The sequence below is a fragment of the Cygnus atratus genome, chromosome 6 (genome assembly GCF_013377495.2).
Source record: "Cygnus atratus isolate AKBS03 ecotype Queensland, Australia chromosome 6, CAtr_DNAZoo_HiC_assembly, whole genome shotgun sequence".
NCBI lineage: Eukaryota > Metazoa > Chordata > Aves > Anseriformes > Anatidae > Cygnus > Cygnus atratus.
Genome location: NC_066367.1, coordinates 1,943,067 through 1,960,931, shown reverse-complemented (window position 1 = coordinate 1,960,931; position 17,865 = coordinate 1,943,067). Strand labels below are relative to the sequence as shown.

Genomic DNA, 17,865 nt, shown 5'->3' with positions numbered 1-17,865 from the left:
ATTCCCATCTTAAGCCCAAGGGAAAGAGGCAGAGGAGAAGCAGCACAGAAGCAGATTTTCTGCCAAATTCTTCTGCTACAACAGGTAGTTGTTCTGGTAGTTGCAAAAACAAGCCTTGGTGCTGTAAGTCCCAGGCAGAACACTGGACCTTACACTGGCTTGTAAGAAAGGATATCCTGCCTAATTCAGTGACAAAAGAAGCAGGCAGCAGGAAAAAAAATAAAAAAATAAAAAATTACAATACACAACTTGTAGTATTCATAAAAGAGTACTTGAAAATGAGGGGCAACATCTTATTTTATAATCCTCACCTTTTTGACAAACCGATAATCATAAATTGTTCCTTCTGTTGGAAATTGAACAGTGAAAGCCTTTGAAGCTTGTCAATCAATACTACTCAACAATTTATATTGTTCTCTTGTCTCCTCACTAATTGGTCCATTAAGCATTTCTCGCACAACTTTGTCAAATTTCAGTCAATCATCCTCCTTACAGCTAGCTCCTACAGACCATATCAGTGAAAATAAAAAAATATCCTAGAGTTGGAATAAAAATAAGAAACATGAATTTGGTACCTGTATATTACAAAGTTCTTCTGCATTGAATCAAAGAAATCTTTGTCACAAATCACTATAGAATCATACCATACCAACTTGATTTTATGTATAAAGCGTGGGACCATGCTTCTGGTAAAACAGAACACTGTTTATGTTGACTATCAGAATCTGATCACCTTTGATGTGCAGCAAAATGCCTGACCTGCTCGGTGCGGAGCCTTTATTTTGAGAGAATTCAAGCACAGACTGGCCTTTATTCCAAAAAAAAAAGTCAGCTTATCTTTCTCTTATTCAAAGGCCTACCCCATACATTGATTCATACGTTTATTAGCAGGGCTTTTCTTGAATTGCAATCCTTAGATAGCAAGGATTATCCTATTCCTACTATCCTAGTAATAAACAGATACCAAAAACTGGAGAATCATGCAATTTTCTTTGGGTGATTTTATAAAATTCATTAAATTTTTATGAAGACATCAAAGATGGAAGACTCAGCTATGCATCTATTATAAAGTAGGTATTATATAAGTAATAATATTTTCCTCAGTGGACATTACAAAATATGTATTATAATGACTGAATATAATTATTATTGCTTGTGAAGTCAATTCCACTAAAGCCTGATTTGCAGTTCTCTATTTTGTCTGTTGATCATACTGCCTACCTCAAGCCAAGAAAAAACATCATGGTCATTCACAGCTTTAATTTTGGTTTCATCAGTAAATTCATCCATCATGCAGTCCATCAGATTCATTAGTGATCGAATTAAGTTTGTATCTGAAGTAGGAGACAGTTCCTGAAAAGAAAGAAGAAATACTCTTGACTGCAAGTGTGTTTTACTCACTGAAGAGACACCACTGGATGTTTTTTTATTAGTAGTAGTATTTTTAAATTTATTTTACTCACTGTGGAGATAACAAAAAATCTGTAGGAATGTGTGCCTAAGATACATTCAGAACCAAGTTAATCATACAAACATCTTGTTCACAAATCTGCATCTTAACAGCAGTTTAAATATATATATGTATATATATATATATATGTATATATATATATAAATAAAAATTAACATGGCCCCATTAAAATGATTTACTCCTTTGGCACTTGGAATTGAACATAATTCATACACTGATAGATTCTCAGAAAAGCTCTACCTTTGTGTGTTTCCTAATAAACTCAAGATAGAGTGGAGCCATTCTGTCAAACAGGCCTACTATAAATTCTTTATGAGTAGAGCTGATTCCTGAAGGCACTGTATTTAGCCATGACATCATTAATGGTCTCCAGCCTAACATATGGGGTTCCATGTAGACCATACCACACCTTGAAACCTAAAAATAAAGAAATGGGTGCATGTTATCTTATGCGATCTCCAAAGTTTTTTCTTCTCTAAAAGAAATTAAAATATCATTCAATGTTTAAATATACAGTTTCTGGGATTATTAAAAGTTGGTATGAAGTGTACAGTGTGGTTCTGTAAGCCCTGAGACAGATGATCAAGATCAAACTTATCTTTATCCTTGAGCCAACAGAAGACCTAATGTCAAAGAGATTTTCCTCTTAAATAGTATGAGTTCCCAACATTAAGGTCATAAAAGATAATAAACTGACTAGTAGTCCAACATTTAATTTTAATCTAAGTTTTATAACAGTTTCAAGTAAAAATTCCTTTCCTGTATGACTGTGCAGGTATTCTGTTCTGTTTATATTATTATCTCAACTGATACATTCAGGAAGAAATGTTTGCATTTCATAAAAAGGAAAAAATAGGAGTAGTAGAGATAGGTAGGTACCATAAATGTAGTAACTGTTGGTTTTATTGGAGTTTGTCCATGAGATTAAAGATTTCTCCATGAATTATTTTATTTTTCTTGTCAGGCACTTACAAAGGCCAGACTCCAAACAGTTACAGGCTCTTCAGAGGAACACAAAATTTCTCACAACATATTGTGAGATTATGAAAATTTTAAAGAAAACCAACCCACAATATCCTTTATTTGAAACATATATCAAATAAATACAAACTTAAAATTATTCTTCTCAGTTAAGTATATTTTTGAAAAATTAGAAAAGAAAATCTTCACTGTACACCTCGATAATGAAAGATAATTGTAGTGAGTAATTCAAAGACAGGTAACTTACAGTAGCAGGAGAAGCAACTTCTAAATCCATTGGTTCAAAAATAAGGCTCATCTGCTGTGACATTTGGATGATCTCTCCACTCATAAGGCACAACTTTTTATTATCATCAAACACAGTATTCATATTCTCAATCCATACTGCATCCACTGGTCCATCAAAAATCAGCCATTTCCTATCTGGGGTCTGGTTTGAAAAGAGAGAATGGAAGGAAAGGGTAAAGGGAAAAGAGAAATCATATATTTGTATTTTACTTAATTACATATACTGTAAAAGAACTATTTTAGAACTAAAATTATTTTACACACACACAAAAAATGAAAATATTCTGAGTACAGATTTGTACTGACAAGTAGATTCTGAAATTACAATCTATATTCACAATTTAATTTTATTTCTTTGAAGCATATACTGTAGTTAATTACAGAAGGTTAATATTTTTACTAGATTCTTACAGTTACACTTGCAAAGCAGTACTTTGCTTCAGTTAAACTGCAACATATTCAAATACTTTGACTTATGACAAAACAAATACAGCTTATCAGTACATACAATACAACTCCATGCTCACCATGAAAGTCAATAGGACTAACTTAAGAGATATGTTGATAGAAACCTAAATGTCATGTTTGGTATTTTACAATATAAGCGAATAGTCATACATTTCTTACAGCAAAACACAAAGCAGTTGTGCAGTTCTGCAAACACTACTAAGAGTAAACGTATGCATTGAAAGGTCATTTCCCACAAAGCTCTAATGCTGTTAGTACTTACTGGGGAAGAAGCAAATGCTCTGAAGCTCACTGCTAGGATGCCATCTGACCATTCATGTGAAACTGCATCAAATTGTCCATATAGCTGACCCATTGTTATGGATTTGGGATTTAAAACAGTGATCTGAACTTTGTTTTCTTCCATCAGCCCCTAAGGACACAAAAAGACACAAAAATAATAAAATCTGTTAATACAAAACATGCCATTTATTATGCCATACTTTTGATTTTGAATTTTACAGGTATTAAATTTTCATAAAACTTCCAGCAGGTTAGAGAGGGACAGACATCATAAATATTACATTTGAAAGATGGTTTACAAATGTATAAAGACAATTATCCCAACTTCATCACACGTAATTGGAAGCATAATTTTAGTACTGAACAGCAGCTTGATAAAAAATAAAATGGATTTATTTATAAAAACGGATTTATTTAAAAAAAGGGATTTATTTATTTTTTCAAGTGTTAGTGAATAGGACCTTTGCAAAGGGATTTTTTTTGTTGTTTTTGTCGTTTGTTTGCTTGCTTTGTTTTTTACTTAAAACATACAAAGATATCTAATTTTATTTTTAATTAACTTCAGTTGATTCTATTCTTCTCTCCTTGTGACTAAATATGACATTTAATACTGCACACGTCAAAGATCAGTTGAGTGAAACCACTGTTCTACAGGAATGAATCAAACAAAAATGACAAATTACGAACACTCATTTGAACACCAACTTACTGGACAATAATTCACTGAATTAAAAGAAAAAACAGAAAGTTAACTATTGTTATATTGGACTGACAGACAGGACAAGAATTTATCCTATATAACTAAAGCAAAAGCTTCACAATTTAATCTATAATATAGCAGGCAAATAAGCAAATAAATGATCATAAGAATAGAACTCTTTTTGATGGTAATACCAATCTGAAAGTCTAGCCAGCCTAGTCTTGCTGATACCTGCATAAAAAAAAAAAAAAAAAAAAAACAATGCGCCTGCCTACGGAAATTAAGGAAATTAAAGGATTTTGCTAAGGTGTTTGGCTGCATGTTTCCAGCCAACAAGCATGAAGAAATTCAGTGTCCTGAAGATCACTTTTGCTTCATGGCTGTTACTATTTATGTCTGAAGGTATCTGGGGTTCTCAGAAAATCCTAATAAAGAAATTAGATTTGACCAATGCAATTAAAGAAAAAAAAAGTCTTAATTAAATTCTTTCTGAATAATAGAATACATTCACAAGATCAACAGAATTTCATTGACTTAATCTCCCCTCTAATGTCCAGAAGGTTAACTAGGTTATTACATTTCCATGATTTGATTATTGGAAATTATTTTCTCCCAGACCTCTTGAAACGAAAAAGTTACTTGCAAGAAGAGGGGAAAATGGGTATGGATACCAGTTACAACCAGTCTCAAAAGCAGTGTATTTGTTGCTGGGCTGTAGATTTATATCCTGCAAAGAAGGAAGACATGACAGGAAAGAGTATGAATGTTCAGCAGCCAGTGATCAGCTATTTCAATGCTCCTCTTTTATTCATCTGCTTAGACACAGCCTTTGTCGTCGTCTTCAATAGTTTTAACAATCGATCTGCAGGAAAGCTTAAGATCTCTACCTAATGAACTTTCAAAATCTAGACTGCTCTCGCCTTTGGGCTGGGACCATCAGTTACTTTTAGATGTATCACTTGATACAAACCTTTACAAGCTTCCATGAGAATACAACACAAGGAAATACCAGAGCAATCTGGTCAAGCAACAAGCAACCTGTCAGAGATGTTCAGATTCCTAACTTTCTGTGAGAAACCAGGAGTTTCAATTTCTCACGTATTGGTTCTGGAACTAACTGCAATACTTGATCCCACTTACGTTATTCTTTACAGAAATGATTGGTCATTTGAAACATAACGAGAATAATTAGCTGAAGAGGAAATCTTTCTTCCAAATAAAGCTATGCTTTTAAAGACTGTCATTACTTTTGAAAGGCTTGCACTTCAGAGTTTTCTTGATTCACTCTTACTATCTATGACCCTGGCATTGGCTGCATGGCCAAATACCAAGCCCAATACACAGTATTTGTAAATACAAGACATAGTGGATACAGAGGCCTACTGTAGTTTTTTGCATGTTTGTAAACTGTCCTTCACTGATGGCAAGACTGCTGGGCATGGCAGAAAAAGAAGGATTTTCATTAAATTTTGACATTCACTTTGCACTATTTTCTGATAGCATAACGTGGCATTTTCCAGGATATGCAAAATGCAATGAAAAACTGAAAATATTAAAATGCCTAAAAGCAAATAAAATTAAATAATTTAATGAAAAACAAATACTCCTGTTAGACTTCACCAATGTACTTTCTAGAAAATTTCTCTTCCTTATAATGCTAGTGCTAGTAGTGGCTGTGAAGTATATCTTGTTGGGAAGGGACATGAGAGTAGGAAAAAAAATCGAGAAAATAGGTAACGACATAGCCTAAGGCTCAAACACACCCTGACTGTATGACCAGTTTAAACAATCAGAATGTTTGTAGCAAAGGGAAGGAAGAAAAGGTGTTAATTTTATCAAAAGGAGGATCAGACACTTGTTCCCTTTTCTCTCTGTTTCAATCTCAGGATAAGCACTCTGGTATAAATTGGGATTATTTAGTTTCCACATTTACATGGTTTTATTATATTTTTATCAGAAAAACTTCAAAACTTTGTGTAAATTGATCAATTTGTTTGGTGTAGTTCTAAATAGATTAATCTCTTTTAAAATAGAGTTTAATATCTTTCATGAATAAGTTGGAAAGCTGGTACAAAGCTGTCACAAGGAAAAGTTTATCCTAAAATTTAAAGTAGCTAATTCATTCCTTGTCCAATGTGATGAAAGAATTCAGAAAAAATTCCGGATGTAGAATCATATGAAATATGTATCTCTAAAATTGGTTCATCTTGTCTAATATAAGTTTGAAAGAATAGCTTCTCAATCTGTTTTCAGTTTTTGCTTATACTGCTCTACAGTTTCCTAGAGTAAATTCCATATTCAGTATAAATACTAAAATATTTTTTAAAATTTGTTTGAAAATAGTTTTCACCAAAAATATTTATAAAATATGTTTAGATACCTTCTCACATATGTCTCCCAGTGCTCCTGCCAGAACTCGGTATGCACAAGTTTTTCCACCAAAAGGTTCTCCAACTATCATAAAGCCATGACGCACAATCATCATCTCATAAATCTGCAAGATCTTCATAGTAAACAGATCAGTCATTTGCAAATTCATAGCAGCACAGTTTGTTTTGATGGCTTCCAATAGGTCATTGTAGTCTGGTTTTGGTAGCTTCACACCAGGAAACAAATCAGAGGTAATACCCTATCCAAACAATTAATTGGAAAGTACACTTATTTTCACAGTCATTTGGTTTGAAACTTATGCAATCAATCCTTTGTCCTTTAACACTAGGCAGACTAATATCTATTTTGATTAAAATAATCATGAATTTCATATCACCCTTGTCTGAGCTAAAACTGATTTCATAACTTATTACCGATATTTAATTCATGTACAGTTTCCATGTTTACCTGTGTACACAGAAGAGAACTACTTAAGCATGCTCTTTCCTGATAAATATTAACTTCTATCAAACCAGTTTATAAAACTTGTAGTACTTAGGAAGTTGAACAAGCTTTTACCTTTTTCCCTCAGTAACTGAAAAATAATTAACAAGAAATCTAAATTAAAAACCAAAGTTTCTGCATATTTGTTTACAACAAAACAAGAAAGATTAAAAAAAAAGTTGAAGATAGAACAAATTATGTAAAAGAATCTCTTTGATATCATTTTATTAAGACAGACCTGAAGTATCAACTCTGAAAGTAAAGATTACTTAAAGAACTTTCAAAATAAAACATTATTTAGAAATGACGACGACAATAATTACTGGTGAACTTAGAATCACATTATTTTGACATTTTTCATGTTACTGGGTATTTTAGTTTCCTTCTAACACGTGCTTTGGTTTTCATTTAGCACTGTTAGCTTCCAGTGTTAAAATGTTAATGACCATAAAACATCCTGACATTAAAGCATATCTATTATTAAAGTATATTAAAATACATGCCTAGCATTCTGTGCTACCAGGGGCACGTTTTCCAATCAACAATGACAAAAACAGGGCTTTTCCAATTAAAATAATATTTCCCAAACAGAAATAACCATGAAGCTGTGTTCAAGGTGACCAGATTTTTTTGTCTGAAACACATTTGGTATAAAACTTCTATTACTCAGTCATTTATCTCCTGCATTTTTTTTCACACTGTCTGTTAAAAATTAAAGAGTTATGCACTTGTGCTAGTTTATGGTCTTTCTGTGCCTAATAGATTTTATAACTGAGATAATGAGAGTAAAAAAAAAAAAAAATCTATTAATGTTTTCCTTCTTACAATGTGGATGACATAACTATGGCAAAATGAAGGAATATCATATTAAAAGAAACCAGTTAGTATTGGTGTAAGTTTTACTGCTGGATAAAATGGTCTCCTTCACAACAGAACAGGATCAATGTTAGAAAAACATATTGAAAAAACATATGAAAGTGAAAAATGTATAGTATTACTCATAAATATACTTAATTTCTGTATACTAAATTATTAACGTTGCTATTCTTATTTTTAAAGACTGAAATTCAAAGAAACAACTAGTGAAGATGCTTCAATTTTCACAGACAAATTCTCTAAGCTTATCTTCACCATTTAAAAATTTGTGAAAATATGCTCATGACTCAATTTCAGGAAAAAGTGTGTAATTTAGGTAGAACTTTAACTAGATCAGACTAACAGTGTCCAGAGACCTATGTTCAGTTTCACTACTTTTTCTGTATAACTTTGGGCAAGCCAGTTACCTTTTCTGTACTTCGGATTTCTAATTTTTTCATAAAATTCCTGTAGTAAAGAACTTCTGTATTGCTTTTGGGCCCTCGTGGATGTTTTATTATCGAAATGATCCAATTTTATTTAATTATAAAGTTACACAAAATAAGTATTATATACTGAAAATATAATTGCAGCTAATCTTTATGTTTTCTACCTCAAAAAGTGGTAAATCATGAGACAAGAATTTAGGCAGGTTGACATCTGTAATGGATCTAAGTAGCAAAATTTCTTCATCCTCCAATGGATATTTCAGCTAAAAAAGATATAAAATAATGTTAGTTATTTTTATATGTTTAGAAAACAGATGTTAAACTTGTAAGTTTTACAGAACTGTTCTTGTTGTGCATCTATGTAATTATTTTGGCAGGTTCAGGTCCACTGATAGTAGTACATGTTCTGGATGTATGTTTATGCTTTGATATCAAAGTGTTTACAGGTGCTTTCTATAGTCAGGACAATTTCACTTTATTTTATGCCCAGTTATGGCTATTGTTATAAATTTAATATTCAATTTTTTTTTCTAAGCAATTGATTTCTTGCTTTATAAAGTATATTCCTTTTTCTTCCTAAATAGGACAATTTTTCCTGCTTTGAGGTAAACCTTCAGCCTTCAAAGAAGAAAAACTAAAAGCTTGCATAGAGATATGTTTCCTAGAAATATATGTGCATGTTTTTGCCATGATACACAGCTTGTTTACTTTTTTGTTTTGTTTCATTTGTTTGTTTTGGGGAGCCAGGTTGGCAATAGGATGATTATAGTTTTAAAAAAATGGAAAAGAAAAGAGTTATAATTTATGTTAGTCTACCTAAATAAAAATAATTGAATAAACGAAAAGACAATTTATTAGCAAAATCTTTGGTCACCAGTGGGGTCCCTCAAGGCTCCATTTTAGGGCCAGTCCTCTTCAATGTTTTTATGAATGATTTGGATGTTGGACTAGAAGGTGTTTTGAGCAAATTTGCCGACGACACCAAACTTGGAGGAGTTGTGGACTCGGATGAGGGTGGAAAGGCCTTGCAGAGAGATCTGGACAGATTGGAGAGCTGGGCGATCACCAACCACATGAAGTTTAACAAAAGCAAGTGCCAGGTCCTGCACCTGGGACGGGGCAACCTTGGCTATATGTACAGACTGGGCAACGAGATGCTGGAGAGCAGCCCCGCAGAGAGGGATCTGGGGGTTGTGGTTGACAGCAAGTTGAATATGAGCCAGCAGTGTGCCCTGGCAGCCAGCCGTGTCCTGGGGTGCATCAAGCACGGCATTGCTAGTCGGTCGAGGGAAGTGATTGTCCTGCTCTACTCTGCGCTGGTGCGGCCTCACCTAAAGTACTGTGTGCAGTTCTGGGCACCACAGTACAAAGAGGACATTAAACTGTTGGAGAGTGTCCAGAGGAGGGCAATGAAGATGGTGAAGGGCCTAGAGGGGATTACATATGAGGAGCGGCTGAGGTCACTGGGCCTGTTCAGCCTGGAGAAGAGGCTGAGGGGGGACCTCATCGCGGTCTACAACTTCCTCGCAAGGGGGAGTGGAGAGGCAGGTGACCTATTCTCCATTATCACCAGTAATAGGACCCGTGGGAATGGTGTTAAGCTGAGGCAGGGCAAGTTTAGGCTGGACATCAGGTAGAGGTTCTTCACCGAGAGGGTGGTTGCACACTGGAACAGGCTCCCCAGTGAAGTAGTCAATGCACCAAGCCTGTCTGAATTTACGAAGAGATTGGACTGTGCACTTAGTCACATGGTCTAAACTTTTGGGTAGACCTGTGCGGTGCCAGGAGTTGGACTTGATGATCCTTATGGGTCCCTTCCAACTCAGGATATTCTATGATTCTATGATCTTTTCATTCATCAATAATGCACTTTAAGACAATACACTGCATTCTAAACAGCTTTTCTTAAAGACTAGAGAGATTGAAGTCACATTTGGCAGAGAGTTATTGGAAGGAGTTCACATGCAATGGGAAAGGAATCTGAACTTGTTACGAAAAGCAGAGGAAAGCAGTGGCCAACAAGCCAAATACAACTCTCTGAATTTGCATTTATCTAGAATTTTTGAAAGATAATCAGCACCATAGGCCTGCCATTCTGAGACAAGTGGTTGTGTGAATGGTCCATTAACTTTCTCTCTTCTTGACTTTCCTCAGCTTGTGGAAACATACCCTTTTTGTTTTCATACGTATCACGAGATGAAATGCTCAACATCTACTTTCCTTTACGTAGAATAGCATACCTTCTGTTATGAAGGAGCCACACTACTGACTAAGTTACTGGGTTAAAAAGAAAATTCGAGAAATCATTTACCTTCAGGTTACCAGCAGCAGTGAGTACTGACTTCACAGCTCTCATTCCGTAATCATAATGGTGCTGAGAAGACAACTGCTCTGAACACAGACGGTACGTAGCAACAATTTTTACTGATAGAGGTCGAGCAGTAACAAAACCACAAGAATACAGAACTATCTCTGCAATCATGGCATAATCAGGAACCATCATAGCTACCATTCTAAAGAGAGCCTATTAAATATATAAATGAAAAATCACATAAGAAAAAGTTACACATTATTATATATAACTTTTTCTATAATTACATAAAACACTAAATCTTATCATTATTTCATTAATTCGGTGGTAGCCAATTTAAGTTAACTATCATTATAACTGAACTACAATATATTCAATGTTTTTCCATAACCACCTAGAAATACTTTAGTTTCCATTGTGACAATTCATGTTTGTCTTCATGCTTTCTTCATTCAAGATTAACAAAAAAAAAAAAAACACATAAAACGCCACAAGCTTTAGAAGGAATAGGGAAATGAAATACAAATGCCATAAATGAGTTGCTGCTCTTAGACTTCATGTACTAGCATTGTTTACTGCAGCCTGTGATTCAATTTTACAGTAGCTTAATCAAACAAGCATCAGAATATTTTCAGTTTCCACTGCTTTTTGTATTCTACCAACAAGTTTTTGCAATTTCTTCTTTTTCATCTACACAAGTAATGATTTTGAATCTTGTATTCACAGTATGTGTTAATGAGTAAAGTTCCCAGACAGTTCTGAGAGATGTTTACGAAGGTTGTACACTATCTTCATCTTTATTAATTGATCAATATATTTGCTCAGATTCCTGTTTCTTTCTGTAGACATATGACAACTATATTTAAGGGGTAAAAAAAAAAAAAAAGCAACATAGCACTCTTTTAGCAATCACTCAAACAGTTTAAATAGGACAGAAATCTCTTACATTACAAATACCACAAGTCCTGTCAGATCAAACTAAATCATTTGTTGGAAATAAAAAAATAAAAACTCAATTTTTTATTAGATATTAAGATATTATTTACTGTTTGTACATTATAAACTGTTCATTTTTGAACTTTCAGGTGCTTGGTCAAGAAACACAAGGCTTTTTTTATTTTTTCTTTTTATCCTGACAGACTGATAGACGTAGAATAATCCAACCATTTCCCGACATTTTAAAATGCATTGCATTTCTATTTTTCAGTTTAATTTTTCTTTATAATTTCTTCTTCTGAGAGAAGATGATTTTTACTTTAGTATAGTAAAAAACTGCTTAGATGAACTGAAGGTAACTGATTTTAAAAAAATTCTTTATAATTTCTGTATTTAACCAAAAAAAATATTTTTTCACTTTCTGTAGTAACTATTAAAAGTAATAAAATGACAAGTGCTAGAAATACCTTAAGATTGTCAGGAAGCTCTGAAGGCCCAGCATAGCCAGGATTCATGGTAATGAAGGCAGCACACGTAGGGTTCAGTTTCAGTTCTGTTCCTTCAAATACTAATAAATCAGATCCTGAATTAATGCCTATGGAGAAATAAAAAAATAATGTCATTGTTGGAAACTTTTTGTTGCATCTTTATTCCTTTCTATATGTAAGAGAAAGTTATGGTTAATATAACAGTTTACCTCTTTGGATAGTAAAAATCTGCTGAGCAACAACTGAGAGTACTTCCAAATCAATCCTGTTGAATTCGTCAAAGCAAGCCCATGCTCCACAAGACAACAAGCCCTAAAACAGACAGACATAAGATTAATTTACTGATGACCACCTATTTTGGGCATACCAACACTGATCAAAGTGATTCTGTAATGAGAAAAAGTTTTAACTTGCAAAGAAAGAACTCATATCTATGATCCAGAGCACTTAGTTCTCAGACTCACTCCCAATAGCAATTGCTCCAAAAAGAATGATATTTAAAAAGTTTGCTCCCCCCCCCCCAAAAAAAAGACAAAAAATTTGTATAAAGTAAACCAAAATTCTAATTCTTCTGTCATATTCAAAGCGCCTATCAAATACATACAATTGCCACGTTATACCTTTAGAGTCAGTATTTTGCAGCTGAACAAGGGGGAAGATTTCACCTCTAACCAAGACTACAAAAAACTACTCTTTCTCTTCTTTTCTGTCTATGGTTGACAGGGTTTAAAGTGACAACAGGCAACATAAGGAATTCTGCAGGGCTAAAACCAACAATTTAATTTACAGCACAAACAAAAATGACAATCCTTTTACAACATATTACAGCACAACATGTTGTAAAGTGTAACTAAAGAGCAATTCTCTTTTCCTACAGCTCTGCTTAAATTATACATCTTTTTTGAAATATGCTCCCCAAATGTACTGTTTCTGTAGCACAGATAGTCTTTAGACAGACAGCATCTTGTAACTTGTTAATGGTTATTCTAAAATTCCCATTTAAGATGAAGAATTTTGCTTTCATCATTTTAAGTAAAAACTTTTAATTTCACTTATTTGGGTGATTTGCTGTCATGTTGAATTTTGAAGCCACATTATATGGTTCCAGTGCCACCTCTGACAGAGAAGAGAAGAATGACAATTAGGAAAGCATACTTTCTCTGTTTTTGCATCATTCCAGTCCACAATAGGATAGTTTGGAATGGCACAGATGGTCATTCAAGATATCAAAATGGATATGCTTGATTTATATAATATAATGGCTCTCACCAGTTTAAAGATTAAATTAAATCCCAAGTCCCCTAAATTTGCAATCATTTACTAAAAACGTATTCATTTAAATGGCATCTATGTTGCCTATATAAAACAAAATCATTATGGTATATTTAATTTTTTAAAGCACAGGGAAAAAAAAAACAAAAACATTTTGATACTTCAGGGGGATTCTTATGTAGAGTAAGAGCTACCTGCACAATGCTAACATTAAATAGGGGCCTGAAAGTGGAAAAAAAATACATTTAGGTCTTAAGAGCACTTCAAGTGCCAAAGCAAACAAAGGGATTTAATATAACTGAGCATACAACCCCTCAAGACTTATCCAAACCTTAAAAAATTTTCCTAATGCAAGGTAATCCAGTCCATCAGAACAATTGAAAACCACACACTGCTTAGCTACAGCCTTTGCTAAATCTTTCGTAGTTTCTGTTTTTCCAGTTCCAGCAGGACCCCCAGGGGCACCTCCAAGATGTAGGTGTAGTGCAGCAAGTAATGTTCTGAAAATAAAATAATAGAAAAAAAATGTACCAATTTTTATGCTATTTTTCTAGCTGCTCCAACTTTTACCAGAAACTTTTAAAAATTAGTTTCATGTCTGCATTTTCCTCTGATGGCACAATTTGCTTGCTCTTGGCAGCTGTACTCTACAAATATATAATGACATATTAAGTTTACTGGAAGTTCAAAGCAGAACTTACTAAACTTACTAAATAGAAGCTTGCTAAATTTACTAAATTTTTCACTTACTAAATTTGATTCTCTTGTAATTTATCACCAGTTATAGTGTTACAAAAGATTTATCACAAATTTAAATTAAAATATTCATACAGGACCAATTCTAATCAACAAAAAGAAAAATATACTATTCTATTTATGCCTATTAGAATATCAAAAACACAATCCTGGAGTTATCTATTCTAGGATTAATTAAAATATATCAACTAAATACATTCTTGCTAATAGAGCACATTTAGTAACATGTAGTTTTACCTGTAGCATCTGTCTGTAAGTGGAGTAATAACCAGCCTAGGTGTATTGCCTAGATATTCATATCCATACCTCAGTCCAGCATTGATCATCCTTGTTTGTAGATGTCTTTCCTATGAAACAAGACATTGATTATAGAGATGAAATAAACAATTACAGAATAAAATAAAATGAAATAAAACACACGACAATTCAACATTATTCCTCAAGCTCATATATAGGCACAATGTTATTAAAAAAACAACTGGCCTACTACTCATTGCTTTGAGACAACTTCAGTGTGACCCAATTAAACAAAAATATTACCATTTAATAGATACTAATGTATCAACATGTAAAAGACCATTTTTTCCACTAATTTTTATCTAAAAAAAATATCCTACCAACCATATTGCAGAGTAAAACTGTCATGTTTAGCTACTTAGAAAGATAATCAGCTTTCTAAAAAGTGAACAGAAGTAATCATGGCCAATAGCTGTAATAATGTTCAATCTGATGACTCAGATATGGCAATACACATACGTGTATTTTAATTTCATGTGCAATGTCTTCTGTACTATGGAAAATCTCGTCCCGATGAATACAAATATATTTGTATTTAATCAGTATCCAGTATAAAAATCATTATTTTTCCAAGAAGCGTAACACACAAATATAATACTATTGACAATAAGTCAGATTAAATGTTTAACTGTCATCCATATAACATTTTTTATTCTGCAGAATCAAAAAAAAAACAACAAAATACAGTCTTTGAGTGAACAACTTTTGCCTGTAATCCCCCCTGCAGACTCAGCAAATGCACTGAGACCCAGCAGTGATGAAAAACTAATTTTAATTAAAAACTGTTTGTGTTTGGCTATTGGCCATTTTAGTTAGGAATCCATAGAATTATCAGTTATAGGTATACTCTTATCAGCAGAAATTCTCATATTAGTGTAACTATTCTCTGTGTCAGCACGCAAACAGAAATTGAAAAGCTGTGAACAGAAATTACCTTCTAATAGGATTGAGAGGTATCACTTACCTCCCAGTAGTATCTAAGCTGACTTAACCATTCAAAGTCACTCTCATCTTTGACTTTCTTTCTTACTAGAGATGCAAGAACATCCCTAGCATGAACATCAAGCACAACAAGTGCTTCTAATGTCACTCGATTCTGCTTAGACAGCTTTCCTCGCACCAAGGTGACAATGTCCTCAATCTGTCTATTATTCTGTTCCAGAAAATCCTCTAGTGCCTGGGAAAAAAAATAAAGTTAAGAGATTGCATGTCTAGTCTGAGGCATGACTATTTTTTCTTATATTACTCTTATTTCTCCATATTAAAATGTTCCTTCATGCTAGTACCTTCATGCTAGTTCCTTCATGCTAGTTCCTTCATAATAGTACAATGTCTTTCGTTCACTAGTATAGTTCAACAGTGGTTTTTTGGCTTTGCTTTCTACTTTTACAGTATCATATGTAATACATCAATGATACATATTTGAAAACAAAACAATATACATTTTTTTCTTCCTGGAATGCAGGAATAAGTCCGTTGCTTTTTATAAATTTCACATTAAGAAAATGAAACTGAAAAAAAATATATACATATATATATACATTAAAAATTATAGATTTTAAAATAAATTTTATAAATTTATATTTTTAAATATTTATAAATTATATTTATATTTTATATTTATAAATTATAAAATTGTATAAATTATAAAATTTTATATTTTTTTATATTTTTTATAAAAATATTAAAAATTAAAAATTTCACATTAAGAAAATGAAGGAGAAAACCCTACCTCTATGTTCTACAACAGTTAGAAAAAAATAACCTATCTATAATTCAAACAAGTTAACAAGATAATTTATTAAACAGGAAAGACCCAATTAAGGAAAGTACCATGATAATACTTAGAAGTTGTGAAGTGCCTTACTGAACTCACATAAAAAGGAAGACACTGAAAAACACGTTGGAGTTTGACAGTTAGAAATCCATATGTCTTATGCACTCAAGGGCAGACTGTTTTAGGAAGTTGTATCCACTGGAGGTCCACAGTAAGCTTGAATGTTCTGAATTTTTACAGAAAAGGTCCCAACACTATTTTGTTACTGCTCTTCCACAGGACCCAAAAATTAAATGCTGAGGTGAAATAGGACAGATCACACAATGCCTTTATGAAAACGCATGCCAGAGGAATCTAGCTACTCTAGTACAAGAGCAGCAGGACTGATAGAAGAGAGTACTATCTGTAAGAAATTGTCTACATATACTTTAATCCAGATAACTAACACTCAGTGATCTAACTTAAGGAGGCAGAAGCTATGACTCTGTGGAAATGGAGTTTGAGATGCGCTCAGCATTTACGAAACACTCTTGTTTTTATCCATCTTAGTACTCTATTTGTTTTAATAAGAAACTTGAATCTTTGATGTATCTGCAGCAGTTATCCGTTCAAAATATTTAACTAAAAATGTTTGAAAGGAGCATGCATATGTATGCATGTGCATAGGTATGTGAATAAACATTTAATCTTAATGAGTGACTTTAAATGATATTGGCATCTTGTCCCAGAAAACACTGAAGAGCTTCTGCTAGAAAAAAAGATTTTTGTTGCCGCGTGCACAGAGTATATTACCTTTGATGTTAACAAGAATGAGATAGGATGCTATTTATTTTACCCAGGATAAAGCTGCAAATTCATGCAGAATGCAGTATTTCTGTCCTCTCATATGGTCACTGATTGTCTGTCACATTTCTTATGCTTTAGTATAAAATAGAGGAATGATGAAGAGAAAGAATTGAAGGTTGTAAAACAGAGTTCTCCCTGTCATAGATTTCTGACAGATTGTCAGGAGATGCAAATACCTTTCCACTCCCTCACTAAAGACAAGCCCTTTTCCCTCACAGAAAAAAAGATTTTGGGGCTGTAGTCAGATGGGTAGAATTCTCACTACCGCAGAATTTGAGTAAAAGCTATAGATATGACAAGTTTCCCTGTATGTCCATGTACAGAAAAAGCTTAATACAGACAGCACAAGAGGCTTTGTCTAGACTCAGAATGACAGCTCAAGGATAGAATGTCTCATGTCTCAGAATGGCTACATCCAAAAGGAAATATTAATTTCAAAATCTTCAAGAATCCCTGTTCTGGTATATCTTTAAAGTAGTTATTCAAAAGATCAACTATTACATTCATCAAAAGAGGTTATGACCAAAGGTCTGATTTACCACTGCATTATATTAATTTGACATAATTTAAATTTAAAATATTCATACCTTTTGGCCGTTTCTAATAGACATCTCTACCTGCATTGTCCAGAACGTTTGGGATACACAAAGAACTGTTTGTCCAGGCCACTCTCGTACCCAATGAATACATGAAGTTTTTGGATAAGCTTCAACTGCATCCCCGATGACCTACATAGGAAAAAAGCACACTATAACCACATATAAAAACAGGTAATGTTCAGCTTTAGAACTAATTTAGGTTAGGTTGCAGTACT

The 17,865-nt window shown here is 33.3% G+C and overlaps 1 protein-coding gene across 1 annotated transcript in view; it reads right to left on the bottom strand.

Moving 5' to 3' along the window:
- Window positions 1–17,865, bottom strand: part of DNAH7 (dynein axonemal heavy chain 7) — a 103,879-nt gene that overhangs the window by 55,020 nt on the left and 30,994 nt on the right. Inside the window, 14 exon segments of the mRNA XM_035536796.1 lie at window positions 312–536; window positions 1,222–1,353; window positions 1,712–1,888; window positions 2,700–2,882; window positions 3,471–3,620; window positions 6,571–6,819; window positions 8,533–8,631; window positions 10,680–10,892; window positions 12,083–12,210; window positions 12,313–12,415; window positions 13,707–13,875; window positions 14,369–14,478; window positions 15,393–15,605; window positions 17,639–17,779. Of these exon segments, the coding sequence (XP_035392689.1) occupies window positions 312–536; window positions 1,222–1,353; window positions 1,712–1,888; window positions 2,700–2,882; window positions 3,471–3,620; window positions 6,571–6,819; window positions 8,533–8,631; window positions 10,680–10,892; window positions 12,083–12,210; window positions 12,313–12,415; window positions 13,707–13,875; window positions 14,369–14,478; window positions 15,393–15,605; window positions 17,639–17,779 (2,292 nt within the window).